General features: G+C 38.9%; 1 protein-coding gene across 1 annotated transcript in view; it reads right to left on the bottom strand.

The window, feature by feature from the left end:
- LOC127071462 (calcium-binding protein 4) overlaps positions 1-27,717 on the bottom strand; it is a 39,973-nt gene that overhangs the window by 11,916 nt on the left and 340 nt on the right. Inside the window, exons 2-5 of the mRNA XM_051010762.1 lie at positions 25,657-25,872; positions 14,362-14,797; positions 11,340-11,483; positions 1,629-1,747 (exon numbers count right to left, since the gene is read on the bottom strand). Coding sequence (XP_050866719.1) covers positions 1,629-1,747; positions 11,340-11,483; positions 14,362-14,797; positions 25,657-25,872 — 915 coding nt within the window. The remainder of the gene's footprint in view (positions 1-1,628; positions 1,748-11,339; positions 11,484-14,361; positions 14,798-25,656; positions 25,873-27,717) is intronic.

Here is a 27,717-nt window from a genome sequence, read left to right as displayed (position 1 = left end):
TCGAGGAACTTTCAACGCGTTGATCATAGACTTCCACGAAACTAGACTTCGCGATCGTCGTTCCTTTTACGATAAGATAACTCCGAGTCGAACTTTTTTACGCTCTCAACTTCTATCCCCTTCGTAGCCCCTCTTCTCACTTTCTGCATTTCGATAAAGCAGCTGCGAAACGTTTTTGGAATAGTTGTAATCTTTCGAATAGAGACAAGACGTAATACCCTTTAAAACTTTTTTCGAATTCTCCTCTCTCTCTCTCTCTCTCTCGTTCGTAGCTTCCTTTTAACGCAACATACCGCTCGTCCGTTCTTTCTCCTTAAAATTCCTTTATCTCGGTGTTAACTTTCTTTATCTCTTTAAACAGAATTACCCACCAACGCGTTTAAAACTTTCCAAGTCATTTTTGTGGCATAGTTTACGTTTGAGAATCCGATCGAAACGTATCGGCGCAGCCGGATCAACGAAGGAAACGAATTCCTCGTCGAATCGCATTCGACGTTTTACGTTCGCTGCAATTCGCGTTACGACCTTTTTCACTTAAACTAACGAACATCCGCATGCACCTTTCTCGCCTGTTTCAAAGCGCCTGAACCAAATACCAATACTATGATAACGGGGCCTGCTAATAAATTAGAACGAAAAATATCGAAGATCGTCGACGTGTCATTAATATTTTTTGTCGAAACAAATGCTTATCCGGATTAGAAAGTTTCAAGCACACGCGAGAATATTCTACCGTCGAAAAGTGTCCAATAAAATCTCTCGCGCGCGAATCTGTTCTTTTAATTAGCACTTCGGTGACGCGGCTATTTGCAGGTTCGCGCGTCAGCTTGAATGCAATTTTACGCGGATCGAAAAAGGATGGTTCTCGTCGCACAGTACCCAACGTGCGTCCTTCGCTGTCGTTACTTTCGTACCAACGTCCGTTACAGCCGAGAAAAATCAGATAAATTCTCATTGAGTTTACGTTAACGTTATGGGAAGTATACGACGTTCGCTTACCGTTACTAACGAGCGACAAAAAGATAATAAACCGAGTCCGTAATTATCTTTTCAATCTTTTCTACACGGTCGGGCGACAAACGCGCGGAATAAAAGGGAATTTAATAAAAATAAATAATCCTTTTTTATCCGAGATGAAAGCACACGTACCACGAAATAAGCGTTAAAGAGCGTCGATCGATAGATCGAGCAATAAGCCATTGGCACGTACGCGTCTATATTCGAGATGGGAAATCGGTGGCTTCCGTGCAAGGCGTGCGATAGAAAGCCGATGAATGATGTGGTTGCAAAACATTCAATGAGCCGTATCGTCGTGCACTTCGTTGAATTTCCGCGTTTCCTTTCGAACGTAAGCGTTGAGTCTTACGTGAATCGGACGCGCGAAGAAAAGGAAAGAACGAAGAAGAAACGGGAAAAGAGCGAGTATCGGTTTTCTTTTTTTTTTCTCGCCTTTCAAGCCAACACCTTCCATTCGTTTACGTGTAAAAGAATCAACATTTTATGAACGCTTTACTCCGTCATAATCGCATAGGGGGACGACGCGCTCCGTGGATGTGAAAATTTCGAGAGAATTCGAAACTCCTAGGCGAGATAGGAATTACATAGAATAAAAATGAAAGAGGACTTACGCGAAAAGCATCCCGCAACTCTTGCTCCTCTTGATCCTGATCCGCCAAAGTTCCGGAATTCTCGTCGCCGATGTTGCTGACGATCTCAACGAATTCCTCGAAACTTACGGTCCCGTCGCCTGAAAAATTCATTCAAGATATAGCAGAAGAATCAAACGAAACGAATTCGTTCTTTGAAATATCGCGACTCCTTTTGATAAATTATGCGTAATCCTTTCGAAACAGCTCCTTCTATCGACGAATTGCCGATTCTATAACGAGCGAAAAACATTTTCTCGTTGTAAGAGGAAACCTTTTATACCGCGCGTCCCTTTTTAAAGCTTCTTTTCTTCCCTTCGCTCGCTTCGATCGTCTATACGTACGTAAACAGTTTTTAACCTTTCAAGCGGGAAAAGCACCCGCTCGTCTTCCTTTTCGTTCTGGTTTTTTCTTTTCCTTTTCCTCTTTTTACACTTATTCGTAAGAAACAACGTATTGTACGTTGCTGCCTCGCGAAAGAACTTGCGTTCTGCTTCTCTCGTGCATCCGCTTCCTATAATTAAGAACGTTGCAAATCTAGTCTTCGTCTCGATTTCATCGTCGATTAAATTCCCTCCTCTCCGCAAGACAGGAAGATTTTTAAGGAATATAAAAAACGTCTACGGATAACTAAAATAAGTAACGCGAATATGATTCAGCAGCTGTTCGGATGCACGATGAACTGTATTCAAGCGAGATTTAGAAAAGAACGTAACGGGTACGGCCGCGATTAAAGCGTACAATGGAATTCGAGTTGGTGAAATTCGAGCAACCAAGTCGAAAGGTATTTCGTGCACGTTGCGTTTTAATCTCAAAAACGATTACGATCGCAAATACTTAAGCCGGTAGAAGTAGGTACTCCCGGTGAAAAGGAATTTTAAAGACTTTCCAAGCTGTTTTATGTTTCCCTACCGGAATCGAAAAGATTCTCGACTCTTTCTTTTTTTTTCTTTTTTTTTTTTTTCTTTTTCTTTGTAATAACGATAAACTCTCATCGATGTTTCATTTTAATTATCGTTGTGGACATTTATATAACTTTTCTCTCGACTTTGATTCGTGTAAACGAAAGTTTAGTTCTTATCGCGAAAGAAAGCGGTTTATCTTTATCGAAGTTTTTCGAAAGAATGGTGTTTTTCAGGGAAAAGTGCGAAGGTGAACCAAGGAGAAAGTACCAAAGAGATTAATCAAGTTTACGAGATAAGAGCCAGAACAGAAAAGAAGACGTAATGTCCTTGCACGTTTGGCATTGTACGGTACTTGGTATGGTATTGAAAGACGGCACCGAGTGCTTTCAGATGCACTTCAAAAGACATCGTAAAGACGAGTCAAATCCAGTCGATGTCCTTCCTTATTCCTCAAAGTTTTCCTTGGCTCCGTGATCAACATCGGATTCCAGTCTTTGAGTCCATTCCGCATAAGCAGGGTCATGGTAGGAGCGAAACGCTACGACGGCAAAGACATTTTCGTTTCCCACAAAGCTCCGTGAAAGCGACAAACCGCTAAGGAGAGTTTATAAATTGTTCGATAAAGTGATTTGAAAGACCTTTGCGTTCGTCCGTCTACCATTGATATCGACGACTTTGACTTTTTTGTTGAATCGTGTCGATATTCGTCAAATATTCGAGGAAAAAAAATTTCGATTTCGATATTTCCGTATATCTTTTCGTAAGTTCGTCTAAATCGATCGACGCGTCCAGCCGCGCTTCTACCCGTTGTTATTATATTTTTCTTTTTTCCAAAATAAAGCGCATTACGAACGTTCTTTCGTGCTTCGTGCATTCATTTACACATGGTAAAATACATGGAATACGTGTCCTCTCGGTCGAGACATAAATCCTACAAACTTTCGTTTTACGATCCAGATTCGCAACGTTCGAGTCGAATAGAAGTACTCGCGTTAAAGGTTTTTCTTTCCAACGTCACAAAGAACGTCAAGTTCCACGTGTTCGCGCGTGGATCACTCGTCGGCGGTACAGTTCGTTATTACTCTACATTTTGACGCTATTAAAAGCTTTTGGCTAATACATTATACGGGTCACCGTTAATAGATTGAAAGCATGCGATACTCGAGTACTTTAACGCGCCGCAGCCTTTGAAGACTTGACATCCATTACGATCGCCTCCTTCTGTTCGCAAGTGGAGAAAATTCCTCGCGTCCGTATTCGGAAATCAAAGCAAAGTTTGGAGACGTACGCGAAGCTAAAAAATATGCGCGCGTCGAAGCAAAATTGAGATTCTCCTATCAGGAAACGTTGTCTCTTTCTCTCTCTCTCTCTCTTTCTTTTTGACAGACGCGTCCTGGAAAAGCCTAAGCGGATTTGATTCTGGATAAGGACCCTTGTAAACGGGATTTAGGGCGATAATACGCTCCGACGAACGTCTCGGGAATTTTCACCGCCTACTTCCGTCCAAACTCGTCAAGTCTTCTTCTAGTTTTTGTTACTTTTCGGGCACGTATCTCTATATACATATGCGTGTCTACAACAGCACGAGTTTATATAGAAGTGTACATACGTGAGTACATATATATATGCGTGTGTGTATTTATTTGCGGACAACCCTTATATACATTAGCGTATAAGAGATGTAAGGAACACGAGTATGCAGCATCGCGTGTATATGTATATATATGTACGTATATGTACACATATATGTATGTACGTATATGCATATATCTAAGCATACGTATATATCGTGTCTTTATAAATTTGGCACGCGATATACCCTCGCTTTGGGAAGGCAGGCACGGCTCCGGGCAATGTTAAATATCTCCTGCGCGTGATTCTCTCGGTCGAGCTACTTTACATGCTGTGTTGAAAATTTCCCTACCGTACGTATACACACGCTTACATATGAAAACGTAAAAGTATCGTTACGTATCGCTAGAGAGAAGGAGAGAGGAAAGAGGAAAGGACACGTTGATCCCTCGACAAAAATCGTTCTAACGACTTGAGCGCCATAAGAACGACGTCAAAATGATACTTTGACGTCACCCGTGAAAAAGTGGATCTAAATTTTAGTCGCTATAGTTCGTTGCAAAGGGCGAAACGCATCCTAGACAGCAAAGTATAACATTTATCGTCATTTATTTAGAAATTATGCGTGCGAGTCAACTCGGACTATTAAATTCCAGTACTTCATTTTCTCGTTCGTTTGGGAAAGTAATACGTCTGTAGATCGACGACAGAAAGTTATAGGAGCTTAAAGAAGAGATTTAACAAAATTCTATTTTACGATACGAATGCTAGATCCTTCATTGGTCTTGAAAATTAAAGAATTTCCATCCCACGTCTTCGTTTTCCTCACTACGATCTACGAAGATATCTCGTAAAATTAAGACCGACGGCGCGTTAAACGAGAAAGAATAGAGCAATATTACTGGCATCAACTCCACTGCCTCTTAACAGAGATTTATTTATTAACGTTCTTACATTAATAAAGACAACGCGCGTTTAAACTCGGAAATCTCATGAAAAACATTTAGCGCCTGCTGACGTCGCGATAAAAATTATTTCGGTTTATCTTCCGATCGAGTCACTTACCTCGCGTAGAGGATAAAAATCTGCTGGCAATTCTTATTCCTCGAATGAACTCCGTCGTTTCTGTTTTCTGTGAAAATTATGTCGGACACGTAATATATTTAATAGAGTCCAATCAAACGTGCCGGTAGCTTCACGTTCTCTTTTCCCTGAGAAAGTAAGAAGATCAAATTTGGCTTTAACGACATTGCTCGTGAAACGAAAAAACGGTAGTGACAAGAAAATCAAGAAAAATCTCCAAGTGAACATAGACGTAGTCGATTTGTTTCGAAGTTTCGAGAGACAGTTCGTGCGACGATCGAAATCGACCGAACTGGATAAAGTCGAATCGACGCGAACGTTTACTTCTTCGCAAGATGTACGAATCCGTCGACTCGATCAACGTTTCTTCGAGAGACTTATCTTTTCTTCTTTACGTTGCACTCTTTGTCCCTACGAGAGAACCTTCTTATTTTAATAAATAAAACTTGTATTGTTCTTTCCTCTTCCGAAGAACCTGTTGCGCACGCCACGAGTTCATAACTGTTTCGATAGAAACGTTTTACGTGAAACACGTAACGTCTTAACGTAAAGGCAAAACCACGAAATCGACGAACGTCAAACGACGTGGAACGCGTTGCTAAAATTATGATCGATGATGAAAGTAAGAGAAAATCGAATCTCAACGTGTTTCGAGTTGACAGACGAGCTATTCGCGTATTCTTGAAATTTAATTAAATTGATATTTGATAACGAGAAAGTAATTCTTTGTGCGTATTTAAGCAACGTAAGAAAAAAATATCGAAAAAAGTTTAAAATACGTTCATGGTCGATTCAAAAGAAAAAAAAAAGGTAATGAAAGAGTATCAGACGCGGTTATTAATGTTTCTCGTTTTATATACAATCGAGTAATAGTGAGATAATCGTTTTTCAACCCCAGCCCCCCAATCGTTTTATTTTCTCAAACGCGATGGCACAGAAGTAAACGGCATGCATCCTTTGTTTTCACTTGTTACGGACCGATCGATGGCAATCTAGTTTTTATGGTTTTCATTTATAGTTCGGCGAATTTAATTGCAAGCTAGAGTGTACATATAGAGAGAGATATAGATGGATAGATATATATATATATAGAGAGAGAGAGGGAGAGAATGAGAGAATGAGAAAAAGAAAGTTCAACGGGACGATTACGCGCGTCCCTCTTCCGTCTCTCAATCGTTCATGAAAATAACACAACGTAGAGAACAAGGTACATTCCACGCTTTTCTCGCTTTTATTGACTCGCAGGACATCCTATGAGAGATTTCTGATTGCCTTACCTATCCGTTCGACAAGAAATCCGAGCAAAGAGAAAAGCATACGTAGTAATTCAATGAAAGAGAATATTGAAAAAAATAAAGGGAGAAAGATAAAAATATTCAACAAGGATGTGAGTAATTATCGAAGAAATATCTCGTTCGATCATCGATGTATGCATTTAAAAATACGCGAGATGAAATTTGCTGCATCGAAACGATTTTAACTCTTGACGAAACTATATCGCTAAAAAATTTTCGAGGAGTCGAAATATTCTGAGTGATAAGTTTTCAAGAAATATGATATCAAGATAATCGAGATACGCGTAAATTTTAAATAGACTCACGATGATCGTTTATATTAACGTCGTGGCATTGCATATTAACGAGATACGCGATTGGAATAATCGTCGAAGGAAAAACACTATTGCACTTTTCGAGCGTCTACTTTTGGCCGATAGGAAAAAGCGTCTAAATTGATTAATCGAGGTAGTCTACGTGATCCACATAAACGAATGTCAATCGATCCTGTATCAAAGTCGACATATCGATACAGTTTTATGAGAATCCTTCGCCTTCTTTTTCTTTCATCTTTTTTTTTCTTTTTCTTTCATTTATTTTCTTCTTTACCTTCCCACGGACTCACATACGTTTGTTATCTCGTGATTCAAAATACACATCTATCGGATGAAAAAGCTTTTTCAAGCATACATACCTTTGCAATTCGCTTTTTAGTTGTGCACATTGAATCGTTTGTATTGAAACTACACGCGTATCCTACATACATATATATGAACAGAAATTGCACTCGTGAAAAATTAAAGAAAAAAAAAATATATATAGACGTACACGCAAACATTTACCATTTGTTTCTCTTTATTCGATCGACGTTTATTTCATTCCTTTCGCGCAATTGCGAGAGCGATGCGTCCGTCAAAGATACAAAAAAAAAGGATTGAGAAGCCCTGATTCACATTGAGTATATCGAAACCATCGAACGACTTACCATGCCATTGTTTATCGTTCACGAAGACCCATGAATATCTATCGGACGAAACTCTAAACGAGTTTCGAATTGCATTTGATTTTTTCTCGAATTATTCGAAAGATCGGAATTCATAAGATCGAATTTTTTCGATCAAATAAGGCCGAGCAATCGAGGCTTTAAAATAAAAAGACTCTTTGCAAAAAGTCACGACTGAAAACGTAAGCGAGCATGTACAGAACGAGGATAATTTTGCAAATAATAGCAACCTGATTTGTAAGCACGCTAAACGAGACTCCCGTCATTGAGAAAAGCTCGCATTTAACCATCGTATAGACAGAGAAGCATCATGAAAAGTCTATATTTTCTGCCTCTTACTCGATCGTATACGTTATTTCTTTATCCATTTATACGCATTGCTATTTGAATATCCGAGAATTAAAATAATTCCGTTTATAAATATCAACGATGCGCTTGTACTTGTATGATAAAGAAAATTGCTTTTGATAATAATAAAAAAATAACAAACAAAAATAGTAAAACATTAAAAAAAAGAAAAGATCTAAAATTCGTGGGAGATGGGTCATTTCGAAAAAAATTCTCTCTCGTTTTATCCGGAGTTTTTCGATACGGGAAAAGTACTTTCAACATCGATCTTCGATATCTAATAATCATTTAGTAGAACGTGCAAATATCGCTTTGTATCGGTATAATGTATTACTTTTGTGGAACTTAACGATAGAAAAAATAACGAGTACGCGGAATCGATCCTAAATATGCCAATATTATCGTTCCTGTTTGATCTCCAGGGAGGTGTCAATTACGACATATAATAGTTGGATTAACCGACGGAACGGTCGATAATTCGAACAGGAGGCGTTCCAAATTAGACGAGTGTTGTAAATTATGATATGCATAAATCTCACCGTGCAATTCAGCTATAACATTAATGCTAGTGATTTGCTAACACTCGAGCGCATCTGAATTGCGAGTAAAATGATAAATTATTTACCTTGCCCCTAAAACAAATGGATGTTCATTATTTTTAAACGTTACAACATTAGCAATATTATTTTTTCTAATAATAAAAAAATAGTATCGATGTCGGCATTTTGAAAAGAAGAAAGAACGAAAATTTGTGCAGGTAACGAATACTCGTATGGCAACCGTTCATCGAGCTAAATTCTAAGAACTTATATAGGCCAAAAAATATTCTAAAAGCAGATCCGTTTGTGTTACTCGCTCGAGTCGAATTCAGAGACCGTATTTTTACTTTCATTGATTTTCATCGTCTCGGCGTCTCTTAAATTATTTGAAATAAAAGTAGGTGAGCATTCGCTACTTGTGCCGTTGAAAAAGTTAACTTTTTCTTTGCCCTCAAGGACATCCGTGATATTTCTTTATATATTTGTATTTTTCTTCGACGTGTAAGAACGATACGATAAAAACGTGCCATCTTAAATTAAGGGATATTAAGGGATAATAATGATCGGCAAACCATCGAGGCGTCTTGGTTCCCTTGCTTCGAACAAAAAATATCCCAAGTAATCTTGGAGATAACCATTTGTTACGCCTAGTTTTTCCTATCATCGAAGGTATACTGAACTTTTTGGAATCATTCTGAAGAGTTGATCTCGCATTAAATTTTCTTCCTTTCGATCAACGAAGAACGAATTTCTGGAATAAATGAAAGGACGTCTGAAAAATTCAGAACGTTGTAAAAGATTCTGTTTTATGCCTCATTCGTCTAACAGATAAGATCATTAAATCGAGAGACACGGTAATCGTGAAAAGTTTAGTTATCACTAATGAAACTTGCCTTTGATCGCTTTAAAGAAGCTAATTTCTTAGATGTAAGAGACACGAACATTCTCAACGTAACGATAATCGAAGTAAATCATATTCCTTCTGGGAATCGAAACTACAAGATACGCTTAACGCTTAACGCGAACGTAATCATGCACTATTCCAATATCGGGAAATAATTTGACGAGGACGCTATTAATTCGACGTTTTGATTCGAAAGATCAATAGAACGACGCTTCAGCAGATAGAAATGAAATTGTCAAAATCAACAAGCTCGTAACGCGCAACGAATACGCTTAAGGGCTTATCTATATTAAAAGCGAGGTGTGTTGTTGAAAATAATATCACGTCGACCGGGGATTCATTTTTTTTAAAGATATCCATATCGAAAATATACGAAATATAATTCTTTTTTACTTTTTTGCTTATAACGCGTTTCTCTCTCTCTCTCCCTCTCTTTTTCTCTATTTCCTACTCTCTACTCATCGTAATTAAACCGAACTGCGTCTCTCGTGCTCGGGCCAGCGATTTGCAAAAAAGTTGGTCCGCATTTAAAATATGTTTGTCGCTATAATTAAATACAGTGAAAAGCATTTCCCACGCCTCGTTATCGTTTGCGCGACTACATACATACATATACGTACTCTTGAGCCGTTCTTCGCTCGTAGCTTAAACGAACCATCGAAGTGCTCTCTCTCTCTCTCTCTCTCTTTCTCTCTCTACGCGAATTCTTTTTCCTACTGGCGAATCGCCAGTCCTTTAATATACCCAATTAAAAAACCACTTCTCCTCGTTTCGTCCTTGTACACGCAGCGTTTATAAACCACGAAATTGAGCTTGACATCGAATTAAGTCGAAGCCACGTACGCGGATAAAGTGCTGAAACAGTCGAGAAAATAGGATTTTTTAATTTTCAACCAACTTTTAAAGAACATTTTATTATAGCCGAAAAAGTCGTTTTTTTTCAGAAGATCATTGCAAAAACATCGTATATCGATGTCTTGTTCTTTTTTCCGATAAAAGCAAATAAAATATAGATATAAGGAAATGACATTCATAGCTATCCCAATTCTTTCCAATTTTCGATCCATTTTAGTTCTTTTTTGCGCTGTAAATGAAAGTATATTATTAAGTTTCATTATCGTATCGAAGGTATTGTTAAGGTTAATCAGCAACAGGTTCTAAGTTTTAAAGCCTTTGAATCGTTTCCTTAGATCTTCGGCGACGATAATAGATCTACAACGTATTTCGGGACGATTCCTTACAACGATATAATCGTTATCGATTTTTTAATCCTAGGAAGAATATATTCCTTTTTATACGAGTTACTGAATAAAATAGAATGCATAGAACGAGTAAGAAAAACAAGAAAGAAAAGATGACACCCACGTGTACGATGCGTTTTACGAAGGGAAGAAGAAGGAAAAGTAAAAGAACCGAACCTTCTAGCGAAGCGATCATCATTCAAGACTGGAAACAATAGGTATTCTGCTGTTCGAGTGCATCCATCCGAGTATGCTTTTCCTGCAATCTTACGTGATTCGTAATGACCGAACATAGAAAACTCCGAAGATACTTTGTTGGTAAGTTGGCTGATTCAAGATTGGATACGTAAGAACTGAGAAAAAGAAAGAGAAGCGTGGAAGAAAGAAAGATGGCAAAAAGGATGGCAAATAAGAACTGAAATTAAAAGTAGAAAACGAGAGAGAGAGAGAGGAAGGGAAAGATTCAGAAGGCGAAAGTAGGCGTGGACGAAAAGTTGAAAAATCTGCCTTAATAAAGGAGCAGCCATTATCGCGGCGAACGGGTGGCCATTGTTCGACGGACGAAAACGTTTCGTGAAAATTACCAGCAATTAAGACAATGCCGTTTGGCAGAACTGGCTATAAGAGTGGCACGACTCCATGGTTATACAAGTAGATAGGATAAACCTTATCTAAAACGTATTGTAAGGAAAGCCACCACTCGTCTCCTATATTTTCTTCGTTTTTTAAGAAACTCTTATTTTAGATTTAAGAAATCTCGGTCGACGACTTCCGACTCGTTCTAATTAGAATTTTTTAACTCGGTCAAAAACTCAAGTACTCACCGTCGATGTCGATCTCTTGCAGCATCGTATTCAATTCTTCGGCCCTGGCGAATTGTCCCAAGGAACGCATCACCCGTCCAAGTTCTTCTTTCGTGATATTTCCATCGCCATCCTTGTCGAAGAGATTAAATGCCTCTCTAAACTCTAAAAGGGTTTATTTGAAATATTAAATGCCACTCAAAGAGAGTCTATCAATTATAAGCGAATTAATTTTACTTCAAGCTAAACGAATCTTGATATTAATTAAAGTCGATATCGATTCCATTAAAGTAAAGATTTCAACTACTCGAAAAGTCATCAAGCGGTTTGCCGTAAGTTAGCTTTACTTAACTTTGCTAAACTTTTCAGAAATGATCCCTTGGCGAAAAGAGGAAAAAGAGAAGGTTACATATAAGAGAATCGAGTATCGAGTGACGACTACTCGACATTATCACGTACACGCGTAACCTCGCTCGAGAAGGAGGTGGTAAAGGAGAAGGAGGTGGAACAATTGTGTAATTGTTCTCTCTCTCTCTCTCTCTCTCTCTCTCTCTCTCGCTCTAGTTGAAATCCAATTCCTTCCGAGCAAGCTCAGTTCTGTTTAGAGGGAAGGAGAGAGGGAGAAAGGAGCGTGCGTACCAACCTCAAATTTGATCGAATGCACAAGAGAATAGTGGAGCGACTTCGGTTTATTGCCCGGAGCAAATTCGACGAAGAGGAACTGGATTCGGATCGTCGTTGCTCGAGCCAACCGTTTAATAGCCTCGTTTCATGATCCATTGACTTTATGCGTACGTACCATCGGCTATGGCTTTTCAACTATGAAGTGCATCATGTCTCGACATACCTCTCCTTTCTTTCTCTCTTTCTCTTTTTTCCTCTTCAATAGACATCCTCGTTTTTCTCAAGACCATTGTATACATATCCTTCTTATATCGAGTATCTCGTCCGCAGCTCGCGCGTGAGATTGGTATTCGAGTACCCTCATCGCCATTTTCTTATGATAGCGATCGATCGAACGAAAACCGAGTGAATAAATTCCTTCGATGAATAAAATTTATACGAGTCAAAATTCATTTTGTTTTCTCTTATTATTATTATCATTATTATTGTTATTATTGTCGTTATTATTACTTTTGTTACTACTACTATTACTGTTACTACTGCTACTGCTACTACTACTACTACTACTACTACTATTATTATTATTATTATTATTATTATTATTATTATTATTATTATTATTATTATTATTATTATTATCGTAATAACCAAGATCGAGTTCGAGTGTTGCAACGCATCTGATACTCTGTAATAAAGAGACGCATCATATATACACTCGTTGAGTTAACAAGTTTACACAGATGCTCTTATTCCCCTAGGGAGAAACGTACATACGTACTCGTGATTCTCCGCGAATAGTCGAAGTAACTCCTTTCTACGGTAATCTCGAACATACATTATTGAAGACTTCTCTGGAGATTCTCACGTAACGACGAAAGAGACATTGTTTCGAAAGACAACAATTTTCGAAAACTATAATCGAGGGTTGCGCCTACGCGAAAGAAGAAATAATTCTTAAGAATGAAAAACAACTTAATTACTTTTGTTATAAAACAATATTTTTGTTCATACTCCACAAGCATTTTATCAAAGTTAGATCACAAAAATTTATAACAACGATTCTTGAAAACTCTAATCAAGGGTTCCGTGTCCGGGCGATTGAAAAAATGATATTTAGAAATAAAAAAAGAAAGTTAATTACTTTTGCTGTCAAAAATTTTTTTCTCCTTTTTAAAACTTGTTATCGAAGTTTGACAGAGAATATTTGAGACGCGAAATACTCTTTACGTAGCTATGGATATAGAAAAGAAATTTATAGACAGCGGTCCTTTTCATTTTAGGAAACAGGAATTGGAACGAATGAATTTGTAAAGACGGGAATCACTTGTATTGTTATATCATATACGTTTCGTATCCCACACGAAATAGTTCCGATATCGATGAATAAGAGTACGATGTTGGTGACGTGGAAAAATCAATCGGCGATCGCAACGATTAGGAGAAATATTCCCTCGTATAGCGGAAACGATTCGTTTGTCGAGATAAAGCGAACAAACTTGACGAGTTGAAAGTGGAGAGAAATCTCTTGGTCGTCTGTAAATGAATTGTTAATTCTTAGGAAACAACGATATCTCACGCGGCGGATTTAATTTATCGCGCTTTCAAATTCCACCCGTCTCAGTATGCCGCGTTTTAATGATAATCGTTTATAATTCTATTTCCAAGTCGTGCGAGAGACACGTAACTCTCCAACGCTTTTACACGTCACGCGTCAGAAATTCTATCAACGTAATTTCAACGAAGATAAAAATCGTTTTTTTTTATATATATATTTTTTTTTATTCAATAACCTTTAATAGCGTTCGACGCGAGAATGTAGGATACGTTGCCCACTCGATTCTATTAAATAATTAATTTTATGAGTTTCGGTTTATGACCCGATCGAAGTTCAACTAAATGAGCAAGATATTACAGCAATAGAGAGGCGAGAAAGAGGGAGAGAGAGAGAGAGAGGAAGCTGCAATAAAGCTGCATTTACTTTCGCCAACAAGAACAATCGAGATACGTAAGATATCATAAAGTGGTAGCTCGAAAGTCGATGATGTCGTAATGCAGTGCTTCTTCCGTTTTACGACATAAATTTTCAATAATAATTATACCGAGTAGTAGCCGCTATCCGATTAAGCGGAACGACGATCTCACGATAATCGTACAGCTCGATCTACGTCGAATAATATCGTAAAATGCAATCGATCGGAAATAATTGTCGCGATTCGCGATATAAACAAAAAGAGAAGACTCGAACGAAGTTACACATAAATCGAACTGTGCGCCATCGGCCAGTTATTAAACGTAGATATATCAGTACGAATGTATCGCTAAGAAATTTTAGTTTCATTTATCGTAGTTAGATTGTCGTCGGACATTAATATCAAGAACGTTAATAAGCTAGGATCTTTACGATCTAAGGGTAACTCACCCCTCATCTGAGACTTCGTTATAGCCGTGATCTTTCTCGGTTGAGCAGCCAATTTCTGGGGCGAAGCTGGAAACGACATGAGAGCGTTCGAGGACAATTTCGTGGAGTCCGTCATCGGTACGACGGTGGACGAAGAAGAGGAGGAGGACGGGAAAGCTGTGTCGCTTCCACCACTGCTCTCTCCTTTAATATCCTGCACCTGCGATTGCACTTGTACCTGCGACTCCGTCGAACCGATAGACGGAACGATCGCGTCCGATTCCTTCGAAAGGACGGATAATGGCGGCGACGTAATCGCCGGTGTTCTTGTCGCCGTCGTCATCGTCGTCTGCGTTGTCGATACGATGGTCGTCGTTCTTACAGACATCCTCGAAGGACATTCGCCCGTTTTTTCCTCTCCGCCGGTCTTCCCTACCACCCCACTGTTCTGCCTCGTCTGCAAATTCATCGATAGATTGGTCGATCAAATTTTCATCTCGTAGAAGAAAGTATATACATATGTACATATATATTTTTTCTGGCGGGTTGTGAAAAGTAATGAAATATTGGTAGATTTCCATAAAATTTTAAAAGATTACTTGTCCGAATTAAATTAATATCAAGTCCTTTTTCGATTGTACTCGTGCTCATGTATCGTCGAGCGAGAATTTCGCTTGAACATGAGTTTTCGGTAAATCGTAAAAGTGAAATTATCTTTTGTATGCGAATAACGAAATGGATGGATCTATTTCCATAAAATATTACTGTTTTCTTAGGTAGGTAGGAAGCGACGAATTGTAAAGAGAAACATAAAAATCATAACCTCGAGATGTATAGATAAATTTCTACGATGTCGTATCGAAAAGAAAACGTTCTTGGTAATACAAAAGGGAAAAAGATAAAACACGAATTTGCCATGAATGAGCACAGCTCCGATCGGACGAAAAGCATAATTAACCTCACGAAATTCTCCATAACTCTAGAAAGTTTTCTCATTTAATGGGAAAGTACCTGTTGCCGTGAGAGCGAATATTTTTAATTACGCTGCGACGGATGTTCCCGTCTACGCGTATCGTATAGATAATTGTCAAAAACAATACTGTTATATAATGCTATAATACAATAAATGGACATTATGCGTATAGTTTCATACAAGTCTACTACGCCTACGATAAACAGTATCGATGGAAAATCGACAGGGGAACAGTAGAACGAGACACCAGAAATAACAAGGATAGATACTACTCACGTTGCAAGTCGATCGTGAAAGCAAATTAATCGCCAACGCGATCGTCACCGAAACAACGATCAACGTCGTTCGTTGAATCGAGTTAGGCGCATCGATCGAGCACCGATCGGAGTAAATCGAGTTCCGACGACGTGACCGGAAAGGTTCCACATCCTTTTAGGTAGCATGTAGGTGTTCTCTCGTTATCAGCCGTATGCTGTTCAGTTTCCGGAGAAGACAAGTTTGTCAGAAGCTAGTTCGATCGAAATAACGTAGAGTACTCTTAGTTCGACAATACGATCGAACAATGTCGGGTAACCTATCTCCGGATGGGTCATTTTCTGCATTAACATAAATCAAATCGTATTCCTAGAATTACGTATATGTTTAGTGAGAAATAATCCAGTAAAGCGATTCCTACGTGAAAATTTTCATTTTTAAAACGTGATCTAATATACTCGATATAGATTCTATTACATCGATGGTATCCAAGCACATGAACAGAAAGAAGACGTTCTCCCCTTTAAAATGGTGTTTTTTTCATGTCTCTACGACTTTCCGTCGCGGAGATACAATCGTTTATATTTCGCCATTCATAATTCCGGTAATCCGCTGGAGCTACTACCGATCGTAGTAGGTAGTACTACGAAACGTAATGCGTAAAAATACTATTTACTACGAGCTTGCGTAAATTCCAAGAATTTATATAGATCAATGGGTCGAAGACTTTATGAAAGAAATTATCTAGGTCACTGGATTAACGTAAATATAATTCATTAAAATCGATATATCTTTGGAACTAATAATCGTAGAGACTTCAAACCAAGACCATTTTAAAGGGCATCTTTTTATTTATTTTTTCGTCATATTGTTAATAATTATTAACCATTTGTTATAAACAATTTGTTGTAAAAAATTTCGGTATGAAATTTTTTTTTAATTAAAAAGAAGTTCGAAAACGAAGTTTTATTTATTTTCTTACTATATTAGCAATAATTAATTAACAATTTGTTATAAACAATTTTTTATAAACAAATTTGACAACAAATTTTTTTTCAAATTTACTGTTCCCTATAAAATTCTTTCCACTTTTTCATCGTACTAATAATCGTTTAACAAATTGTTACAAACGACTTGTTATAAACAATTTCGGCAACAAATTTTTTACCAATACATTTTAGCAGAAAATTGTCTTTATTTTCTTACAACGTTAGTGATAATTTAACAATATCCTATATTAATAATTTGTTATAAACGATTTGTTATAAACAATTTGTTATAAACAATTTTATAAAAAATTTTTTACAATATAACCGAGAAATTTTCTTTTTTATTTATTTTATATCTTACTAATAATTGTTTAACTATTTGTTATGAACAATTTGTTATAAACAATTTCGATACGAAATCTCACTTTTTAATTAAAAATACTTCCTCCCTCTCTCTCTCTCTCTCTCATTCATTCGTTCATTCATTCATTTTTTATTTCTCTATCTCTTTTTTTTACAGTCTTTTTCTATCTTCGCTCCAGTGTCAGGCACAGAATCTCTCGAAAACTCTCGATTCACATCTTCCGCTTTAATCTAATATCGACACAGCGACTTTTAAATACAATGGAAAACACGGCGAAAGTCGATACGAAAAAAGAGACTCGAACGTCTGTAGGAACGATTTATCAAATTCACAAACGCGAGTTCGATCGAAAGACGTTTTTGAGATTACGATCTATCTTTTTTTATCATAGACCTTTGAAACTTTTGTATCCTCGGCAGGAAAAAGAGAAGAGGGAGACAAAGAAGGGAAAAAAGTACTTTCAAGAGGGGACTCGATAATGCGGATCACGAGTTTCTTCATTTTCTATGCGTTTCCTCTCGTATTTTGAGAACGTGGAAATAACGTTAACGTATCGATCGAGTTCTCATTAAGGTTAAGCGTTAACCAACAAACAGAAAGAAAATTTCTCTCTTCTTTTCTAGCTCCGCATGATTGATGCAAATTACATTCTATACCGTGGAACGTCAGCCCCCGACGTCGTTCCTGCGAATACGAAAGGAAGTCTACTTTCTAGTTTGTCTTGTGATCGTCGAGTTATCGAAACGAAAGTTCTCGTTCTAATGTTCGAGCCGACGCGTCGATAAAATCGTTTTTAACTTAGTATGTTTATTTTATTTATTAAATAAATTGCGGTCCGTAATGATTACAAAATTATAACAATTACTAAAAAGGCGTAACGTATGAACGTTTCGGTACAAATATATCGCAATATTTTATTTCTTTTCATGAAACGTCTTAACAGAAAAATCAGATGGGTAATATTCCAAGCTTGTAAACATAAAAAACTTACCCCATTGAAGTCTCTTTTTCTCTCTCCCTCTCCCCCTCCTTTTAACCGTCGTTAAGATTTTCGTAAGACGATCGGTAATGCTTGCAAATAGAATGTGACAAGAAGAGAGACACGATTCGCACTAGCTAGATACGTGGTATATCAGCCACGGCCTTCTTAACCTCCGGCTGGCTCTTAATTCCTTACCGAATACTTCACCATCCGACAGAAACTTCATTAACGCCAACGACGACACTAATCGCTTCGCTTGGTATCCTCGATCTCCCCACCAATCTCCCATACACCTCTCTCTCTCTCTCTCTCTCTCTTAGGTCAAACAATGGGAGGGACAAATGATCGCGCAGGAGCGTAGAGATCGTCGAACGATTCGTGTCTTTCTTAATCGCCGACAATCACGTTCTATCGTTTTTTATCCCCTCGACGCGTTTGTACTCCAAGAATCGAAAATAAAACAAACTCGGCACGAATAACTCTTCCTTTGGACAAATACTCGTTCAAGTTACATCGTTCGTTCATGCATACCAATCGAAAGTATTTCCAAAAACTCGATTATTCTCTCAATTCGCATCTTCCCCGTTCGCCAAAGACTATGATAGATGACAAAAGACTCGAGAGATTCACGAAAACGAAGAAGTAAATTAAAAAAGCGATGGCGAAAAGACGCTATTCGATCATACTGTCTCGTCATTTTAATCGAAAAGAACCAAGCGAATGCGAAGAGTCGAGTCGTTATTCGACACTGCTTGCGGCAGCGTTTATTAAACATTCGATGTGCGAGCTCGCGATTAAGACGATGGATGCCAATTTATGAAATACCAGTCCGACTTTGTGAGTGTATCGAATTAAAATGAAAAAAAAAAAAGAACAAAGAGGAGACTCGATATAATTCATAACCATATGAAAAGTTTCCTTGAGAAGAGAATAATTTCTGGTAGATCGATCGACCATAGATTTTTTTTAAATTCAAGGGTACCCGACACGATTTTTAGATAAGTCACAACCATTGACTTTCGAGTACCTCCTTAAATCACCGAGACTTTCCTACCGAATGGCTATTATAAACCGCGTTCGATGTGTGCTCCCTTCCATTCGTTTCTCGGATAAAAATTCGATTTACGATAATTCTTAGCAAAGAGAGATAAGCGCGATATGGTGTGACGCGTCGTAAAGGGGATAAAACTCGTGAATTATCAGAGTGTCGAGCCACGGTCTAATTAAAAATACATCGTCCGATCTAACCTTCTTTTCATCCTGTTGATAGTAAAAATCTCGAAACAAGAGCTAATTGCGAGTGGTAATCTGTTCTCTCGATGAAGCAAATTATTCATGATTAAGCGATTAATATCCGTACGAACAAAGAGAGAGGGAGAGAGAGAGTGAGAGAGAGCGAGAGAACGGGGAGGGAAGAGAGATAGGTAGGAGGATGGGAAACGAGTGGGATGAACTCGTTAGGGCTGTGGCTGACCGCCTGTTTACTACCGAATTTGCTGGATGTACAATAGAACGTAATCTAAATGTTGACCAAAGTGGGTGCGTCATAAATTTTCTGTGAGGTCAAAACTAATCGCTTTTGTTCGTTCCTCTGTACTCTTTATTCCGGTAATAATTCAGAAAATTGGAAAAATGAGAATATTCGACAAATTTTCGAAGGAATGAAAAGATCGTTAATAAAAACAATTCGAATAGGAAAATCTTCGAAACGTGTTCGAAAAGAAACGAAGCCGATCAAAAGATAACATCTGGTCGATTTTGTTAGCCGTTTTATTCGTTGTCTTTTAATAAACTTCGTTATTGTTAACTCCGATCAAAATACAGGCTGAAAGAAGAAAGAAAGACGGACGACGGATCGATGAAATTTGATGAGAGGTATAACGTCCGGTTGAATTTTTAAGTTTTACGGATGTACACTCTCATCTTTTTCGGAAAGGTACCGAGTTCAGGAAATGTTATCTTTTGACTTGAAAAGCAACCCACCGATACAAGGAAAACTACGGATTTGAAGTCTCAATTTCTCGACGTAACGTTTACATCGATTCTTTGAAAGGAAATTGGAAATCGACCCGACGGAATATACATATTTTCTTATTCGCTGTACCGCCTTGTCATCGTTTCTACCGAAGATGAAACAAAGTTAGCTTTTCTTTTGTCCTCGTAAACGAGATTTTGTCAATCGCGAGTACGATAAAGCAAAATCCTTTTTTCCAAATCGACGAGGAACGATTTTAACGATTACGTAAAAACAAGTTTATCTTTTATCCCGAAGTACAAGAGAACGATCTTAATCCAGATTGATTGGGAACGTTCATTTCCTTCGTTCGAGGATAAACACGAATTGAGGAAATAAAGAATCGCGTGGAAAATGAAAAAATGTTCTCTCCCTCTCTTTCCCAAGATGTTTCTGACGTTCATCTATAACATTAAACGCGACACGAAGTAACTTTAATTAACTTAAACGCGAAAAGGCAACGACGGCTCTCACAAAGGCACGTCTTTATATGTCACTCTTTGTTTTCCTTTACATTTTCTTGGGCAAGAAGATCGCAAGAAAGTTACGAGTCAATTGAATATCGCCCGAGGCAAATGAAAGCTTTACCGATCACCATGGAAAAGAATAAGTAAATAAGAGTACTAATTAACCTTATATATAACTTTATTTAAAGTTGTAGCTAAACAGACTGCCAACGGAAATTTCAAAGGGGTATATTATGAAAAAAATGAAGAAAGAAACGAACATCGCGTTGCCGTCAGCGAGCGCGGTGTAGAGCGAAAAAAAATTCCCTCTAAAATTCATCTCTACGGGACAATGCGTTTTAATCGAAGAACTCGAAGGCATGCTGTCACGGACATTACTAGTTCTAACGCGAAACGATGTATTAATAATTCGGAACGACTCTCCGTGTTATTCCACGAAGACTGATAAAACACGAAAATCGAGCTCAAAAAGGATTTATATTCGGCGCGCGTGCTCTCTCTCTCTCTCTCTCTCTCGCCCCTCCCTCTCTTTAGCGAATAATCCTGGAATCCGAAGTAGCAAGTGCACGCTGGAATTTGAAGGGGATGTGGGTAGATTAGGTCGAACGTTCGACGAATGTATTCCCTCCCCGTGCATGATTTCTCCATATATCGTCCGCTTATCGCGCATATATACGAGGCCGGCCGAAAAATCAAGCTCATAGCACGAGTGGAAGACGTCGAAGCGAGGTCATACATTATTGAGAAGTTTTCTGATGTACAGAGAGTTTCACTTTATTCGGACTTGAAATATCAATGTCAATAGAAGTAATCGTTCGATCAAAAAAGAGCAATGTCCTTTATAAATAAAAAACTTGTTCCGACGTCCTTTACTTCGAGATTTCAAAGTCGTCGTTGTGCTCAATGGACCGACTTATTTTTATCGCCACGACATCGTCTGAAACGTATCGAAATTAATGGGAATAATTATTTGAGATGAAAGTTTAGACCTTTTTTAAGAAAACTTTGGTTCTTACCAGACCATTCGGAGGTCAACGAATTCGTATCATTTCCTTTGATAGACAACAACGATATGACGAAGATACGTCGATTCGTTAAAAAAAAAATGATTTAAAAATATCAGAAAAAATTGTTCATTCGCATTTTACGAACTGAAAGAACAGAAATATTTCAAGATCTCGTAGTTAAATACATGCATAACCACGTACGTAGGGTGGCTTTCTGACGTTTTTTCGTCTCGTAGTTTTCGCGGAATAATTCAGAAACGGTAATACAGAGGAGACGCGTTCATCCAAACGCGAGAAGATGGAACTGACCGTGATAGAGATCGAGCTGCCAGGGAAAATACTTGTCGTACGTACCTACGTATTTATGTATGCATGTATACACGCGTATAGATATTTAGGTATACATATGTATAAGCAAGATACGTAAGCATAGACAGGTCCGATTATACGCGTCTATCGACTAGCGAGCTACTACGAGCTCTGATCCGAGCGTTATTGGACATCTCTGAAAGGTTATCCTCGATATCGAAGCTCTTATTAAACCATCCACCGGGACGTCAATGACTCTCGCGATTTACGCGTCGAATTAAAGCCACGAGACGACAACGAGTCTATCTTAACGTGGCTTCGTATTTCTACAGATCGGTGAACGGATCAAAGTTAACGGGCTATTCTTGAACACGCGTTAGATAGAAGAGTATTGGTAGTAAAAAAGATATATGTACGCCGTGTAATAAACATAATGAAAAAGGTGAGCGACGAGGAAAAGAGAAAGAGAGAATTTATCATGACTTGTATAAAGCTAGGTAGGTTGGTATATACCTATAAAAGTATCTTTATCTTCTCGACGCACTTTTGCAGAGACTACTTGAAAAGCTCGATTCGATCTTTCTTTCTTTCATGTCGGAACACCATTAGACGCGTCTTGGGAAAGTTGGAACCATTTAGTTTTTTAGACAGCCTGAAAGTAATGGTCAAGGGTGGAGTAACGAAGAAAGAACGATCCGAGAAGCACTTACTCTTGTAAAACTCGAGATGCAATATAGCTCTTAGAAAGCGAGCAGAAGCGTCGAAAAGATCTCCGTTCCTCCTCCGAACGAAATAACAAAAGTTTATGAGTTCTCGAATCCGATATCTAAGCGCGAATGACGAACGAAACCGTCTGCAAGCGTCAATGACGAACTTATCAAATTCTTCCTCGTGCCTTTCGTTGCACACGCGATGAGAAAAATTGCGATCGTGAGCGGAGCCTCGAATATTCTTCGTTGCTTCGAGTAAGAGTTCCGTTCCAAGTGGAATGTCTTAATTGAATTTAATATCCCTCTCTCCGTCTACCTATCTCTCCCCGCCCCCCCCCCCCCCCTCTCTCTCTCTCTCTCTCTCTCTCTCATACTCATTCATCGAATCGTATTTTTCCTATCTTTTCGCGCTCGTACTTTGTATTCGAATACACGAGCGAGTACGGAAATGTCCGTTTATCTTGAGCGAACAAAATTCGCTCGTTATATTTTTCCATGGCGTAGACCGAAATCATTTAAAAAAAAAGAAAGAAAAAAACTGGTTACCTCGAGATAATGGAGGTAGCCATTAGCGTGATCCCTACAAAGAGCCAAAGAGTTTTATATTGTTCGTTTGTATTTCTTTTTTTTTTTCAAACGCAATGCAGAATACGATACGTAATTCGCCATTGGATACCCTGCGAAATATATTATAGTAATATAGAGCTACCGGTGTGTTCACCTTCGACTACGATATGAAAGCATTGCAGTCGGTATTTAAATGCTCTCGCAAAGAGACGAATTTACGAAAGCTTCGTATTCGCGATGCAACCACGATGGAGGAGCGAGTCGAGCTTTCGAACCAACCCGCGAAATAGAATAAAAATTGATAATTTTCTTTTTCTCCTTCACTCTACTTCTTATCTCGAGAGCTGCTTGGAAGAGCAGAGATCGAAAATTAAAGTATCGAATTTCTTGCCTTACTCGGCAAAATTACTTCACAAATATGTAATCGTCGAGGTTAATTAAATGTAAACCGTAAAGCGTTCGAACTCTTACTCGACGTTAATATCGTTTGTATTATTTTTAACGATCGATCGCATTTCTTTCCCTTTTTTTTCTTTGACGACCAAATTTTTTCAAGGTTCGTTGCGCAAGGCAAACCGCGATAGAATCGATAACGTATGATCGATATAAGTAGTGCGTCATTCGATACCACATACAATTACACCCGCGCGTTCGAGGGATTTCAATGCGGGGTACTAGTCTACGCGCGATCTCAAATTAAGATTGCATCTTTTGCCGCTAGAAAAATGACGATGTTCCTTTCGTTATCGTTCGACGAGGGTATTATGCGTATAACTATATTTACGTAGGAACGTATGTATGCGAAAATACGAATGCACGTGCGGCTGGCAGCACGAAACGAAATAAAAATAACGATCTCATTTCGAACGTTGACTCGATAATTTTCCATTTCCATTGAAAAAGTCATGTTTTAGAAGCTTCGTTAAAAATTCGACGAATTTACCTTACGAACAATCCAATTTGGACGAATTTAAAAGATTGTTACCATGAAAGAGTTGTATCGAATTGAAACAAATTGCGTTAAGATAAAACGGATAAAACAAGGAAACGAGAGATAAGAAAGGTGAGGATAATGGTGGCGAGACAAAAGGAAGTAACATGATTCGAAAGTAGCATCGAAGTAGATCGAGAAAAAGGAACCGAAACGAATGTCCCTGCAGACCATTTCGGTCTTGCATATATGCATATATGCGTGCAAAGTTTGCTCGGCATTGTTCGTTCTAAACCAGAAAAAGGCATTCTCTTCGAAGAATGTAAATGCACCTATGTTTCCCTTGTAACAAGAACGAAGAGAACGAACGTCACGAAAGATATGAATTCCATCGAACGGCGACCTTCCGACGACATCATTTTCCAACTCGGTACGTGCATTCTTCTTACTCTCGAATAAACCACCGAGAGAGAAGAATATTTCTTTCCGCAGATTTTCAAAAGATTTTCCAGATCTCGTACTTGTTCTTTAAGCATCTTCATCGTTTTTGATGCGTTGACCGCGATAGCGAGCGTTACTATACAGCGGCAATTACGTTTTCTCGATGATCACACTCCGTCGAAAAATGTCCAATCGATTAGTACGAGTCGAGCGTCGTCGAATGAAGAACTTTCGATAGCACGAATAACGCGGCAAGTGGTAGTAGGTAACAAAACCGTGGAAGGATCAACAAAATTAAACGCACCGTTGAGAAAAGTATGGTCCGGCTTGATCGTAAGTCTCGATAATTCGACGTTATACGCAATAATGAAAATTCTATTGTGGATCCGAGGATGAGACTCAAGGAAATCCCGATCGATCGATCCGATATTAGCAGCCGTTGATGAAAGGCACGTAATTAATTGAATTTTTCCAAAGCTTGGCGCGCGCTATCTCCTTCGGAGCTGAAAGATTTGTTATTATTACCAAGGGAAAAATGAAATTTTCTAAAGTACTCCTTACGATAAGGACGCCATAGAATTGACAAATGAGCGCTTGTGCTATCGGTGACGTAGGAACGTCTAATACGAACATCATCGGCCTGTTACGAGAGATAAGGGCAAAGGCGTAGCGCCGTGATCGTTCATCGAGGATTTTCCCGAGAACGGATACGACGGCCATCGTCCTCGAGGAACGAAGCAAATGTTCGAATAAGGAGGGGTATAAAGAAAGGGATAAGTGAAAATGGAAATCGAAAGAGGAGCAATGACGATAAGATCGTCCTACGAGTTATCTTAATCCATAGGAAATGAAACTGGGTAGTTAATGTGCTTTCTTCGGCAAATTCATTTCCACGAGAGGTAAAAAGAACTCTTACAAAGTAGTTAAGTTGTGAAACTTGAATATCTCGGAGGAAAAACGAGGAAAGCTATATGAGGAGGCTGTCGGAGTACCTGGACAATTAGTAGATACGGCATAAAACATTAGAATCGATTAAACCTTACGAATTTAATACAATCAAGGAAAGTAGCGCGAGTGCAAGTTTCCGTCAACGCTGCGACGTAGAAAAGGTTAATACGCTCGGGTCCGGACTCGTCCTTCGTTCCTATAGAAAACGTCTGCGTGTACCAATGCAACGGGACGAAAAAGAATTTACTATAGAAAGCTAATCCCTCTCCGTGCAAACGATCGAGCTCTCCGAAGTTATTATTACGCGAAAGACGAAGGAGTAAAAACACCGAAGGATAATTCGATAATTGGCGACTTACCATCAGGAACTTGACCTTGTTAACCAAAGGGGATGTCGTAAGGAACTTTTTCACGGCCGTGAACATTTTGCTCTCCAAAATGGCAGCGCTTTCGGCGTCTTGTCCGTGCGAACATCCGGCTCCGACGTCGGGCAACAACGGACAACGTCCCCCGATTCTGGGCAACAACCCTACGCAATCTCCGAGGAAACTCCCCTTCTTTCTCTTCGCTTTGCCCTAAGCGAATGCTTATGGCAATTTATTTTCCGACGAATCGCGCACGTGCTACTGCCGTTCGTATCAAGTTAGCAACCTAGTCGAAAGATAGAAGGGAGTAGCTCGACTACCTTTTCCGTCGATCCGAGTCGATATTGTCGGTACTCTTATCGTTGCAGTTTCGTCGGATCGAAAGAACGAATCTCCTCCGAAGATTTCTCCTCTTAAGATCACCCTACTGATATTCGCGCGATAAATCCGATCGATAAGACGGAGGATCTTAACTGATCGATCGATCTCGATTAGATTCTTTCCTTCTGCAGATTTTTTTCAGAACATTCAACCTTCCTTTCTTTTCTTTTCTCTTCCGATCGAAAAAAGAAATCGACGTAGAATCGGAAGAAGCCTTGACCCTCGGAGGATCCCCAAGGTCCCGACTGTATCGCGTTCTCGAGGTAGACTGAAGTCTGGAGCGGCTCGACGGACGCTGCCGGTTGCTCCAGAGGCCGAAGAACGCGCGCGCGAGAGAAACGCGCGGGGCGTTTGGGAGAGAGAGAGGGGGAGAGAGAGAGAGAGAGAGAAGGAGAGAAAGGGCTCGAAAGGGTAGCAAAGAGAATGCAGAGGGAAAGGGGAGAACGTGAGAGTGGGAGAAAACGCGAGTCTGTCGAAAGAGACAACGAACGGGAATGGGAAAAGAAAGTTGGCCGAAGTCGAGCCGAGTGGAATTTCGACCAGTACCACTAGTTGCTGGTTAGCCTTGCACCCTTCCACGAACAATGCCCGAGACCTAGCCATTGATTAAGTTCAAATACGCTCGTTAGTGACTCGCGGAATTCTAGGATCCGATGTTAACAAGGAATCGTTTATACGAACGAACGAGAATTACGAGTGTACTCGTTTCTTGTACAAACGAGTCAGTCGACGTATCCTTTTCAGTTGCAGCTGTTTAGTATTCGGAAATGGAAAGAAATGGATCGAGATAGGTAATACTCTCGATGCAAAGAGAGAGAGGGAGACAAACGTACAAAAAATGACATTGGCAAAAATAGAAAGATCGTCCATTAAGAAACATTTTTTCGCTTATCGGAAAGTATTCTACTTGATCGTATCGAAGAAAGTATCGTAAGATCTTTGGAAAAACAAAAAAGCACTCGTCGTTCTCCTTAAATTTACAAAGCGATAGCTCACTGGAGGAATTCGAAATTCGTTGTTAAATCTCGTCGATTTAACGAAGCATCGCAAACATTTTATTTCACGGTTTTGTCTCTTTTTTATTACGGGGAGAACTTTGAAAATATTCCAACGATGTCGAGGTACCGAGTTCGTTTATATTTTTTGTCGCTCTTGACAAAGTACCACCGTTCGGAGATATCGCGAATAAATCACGTTACAACGTAACTAACGACAAAGTATAACGGATTACAAAGGTATCACGTACGCGAATGTTTCTTGTTTAAATTTTAATAAAAAAATTCTTTTACTTCGCAGCGGTGGTGTGTAGAAAATACAAATAAGTCTCGATTAAGATCGATCATTCCGCGAATGTAAATTTCACTGGTTACGAATTCCATTTTTAATCTTTTTTTAACAATTTTATTAATAATCCTTAAGAGGCTAACTTTTAATTAAATTCCGGCTCATCGACAACTTTTACACGACCAATTATCGTCTTTAAACGTCCTGTATCATTAACTCTAAAATCCTGCGATTCGACGGAAATTGTGTTATTTAATCAAATACAGGCACACGTGCGCGCGCGTTTGTATATACCACATTAAATCATAGTAACGTAGCAACTTTTATAAACTCGGTCGGTAAAAACGAAAGACGTAGGTTATCGTAGAAGCGTCTGCCATCGTTCGTTAA

Source organism: Vespula vulgaris, chromosome 21, assembly GCF_905475345.1.
Source record: "Vespula vulgaris chromosome 21, iyVesVulg1.1, whole genome shotgun sequence".
NCBI classification, from domain to species: Eukaryota; Metazoa; Arthropoda; class Insecta; order Hymenoptera; family Vespidae; genus Vespula; species Vespula vulgaris.
Note: the sequence above shows the minus strand (reverse complement) of the source record. Positions and strands in the feature narration are given on the sequence as shown.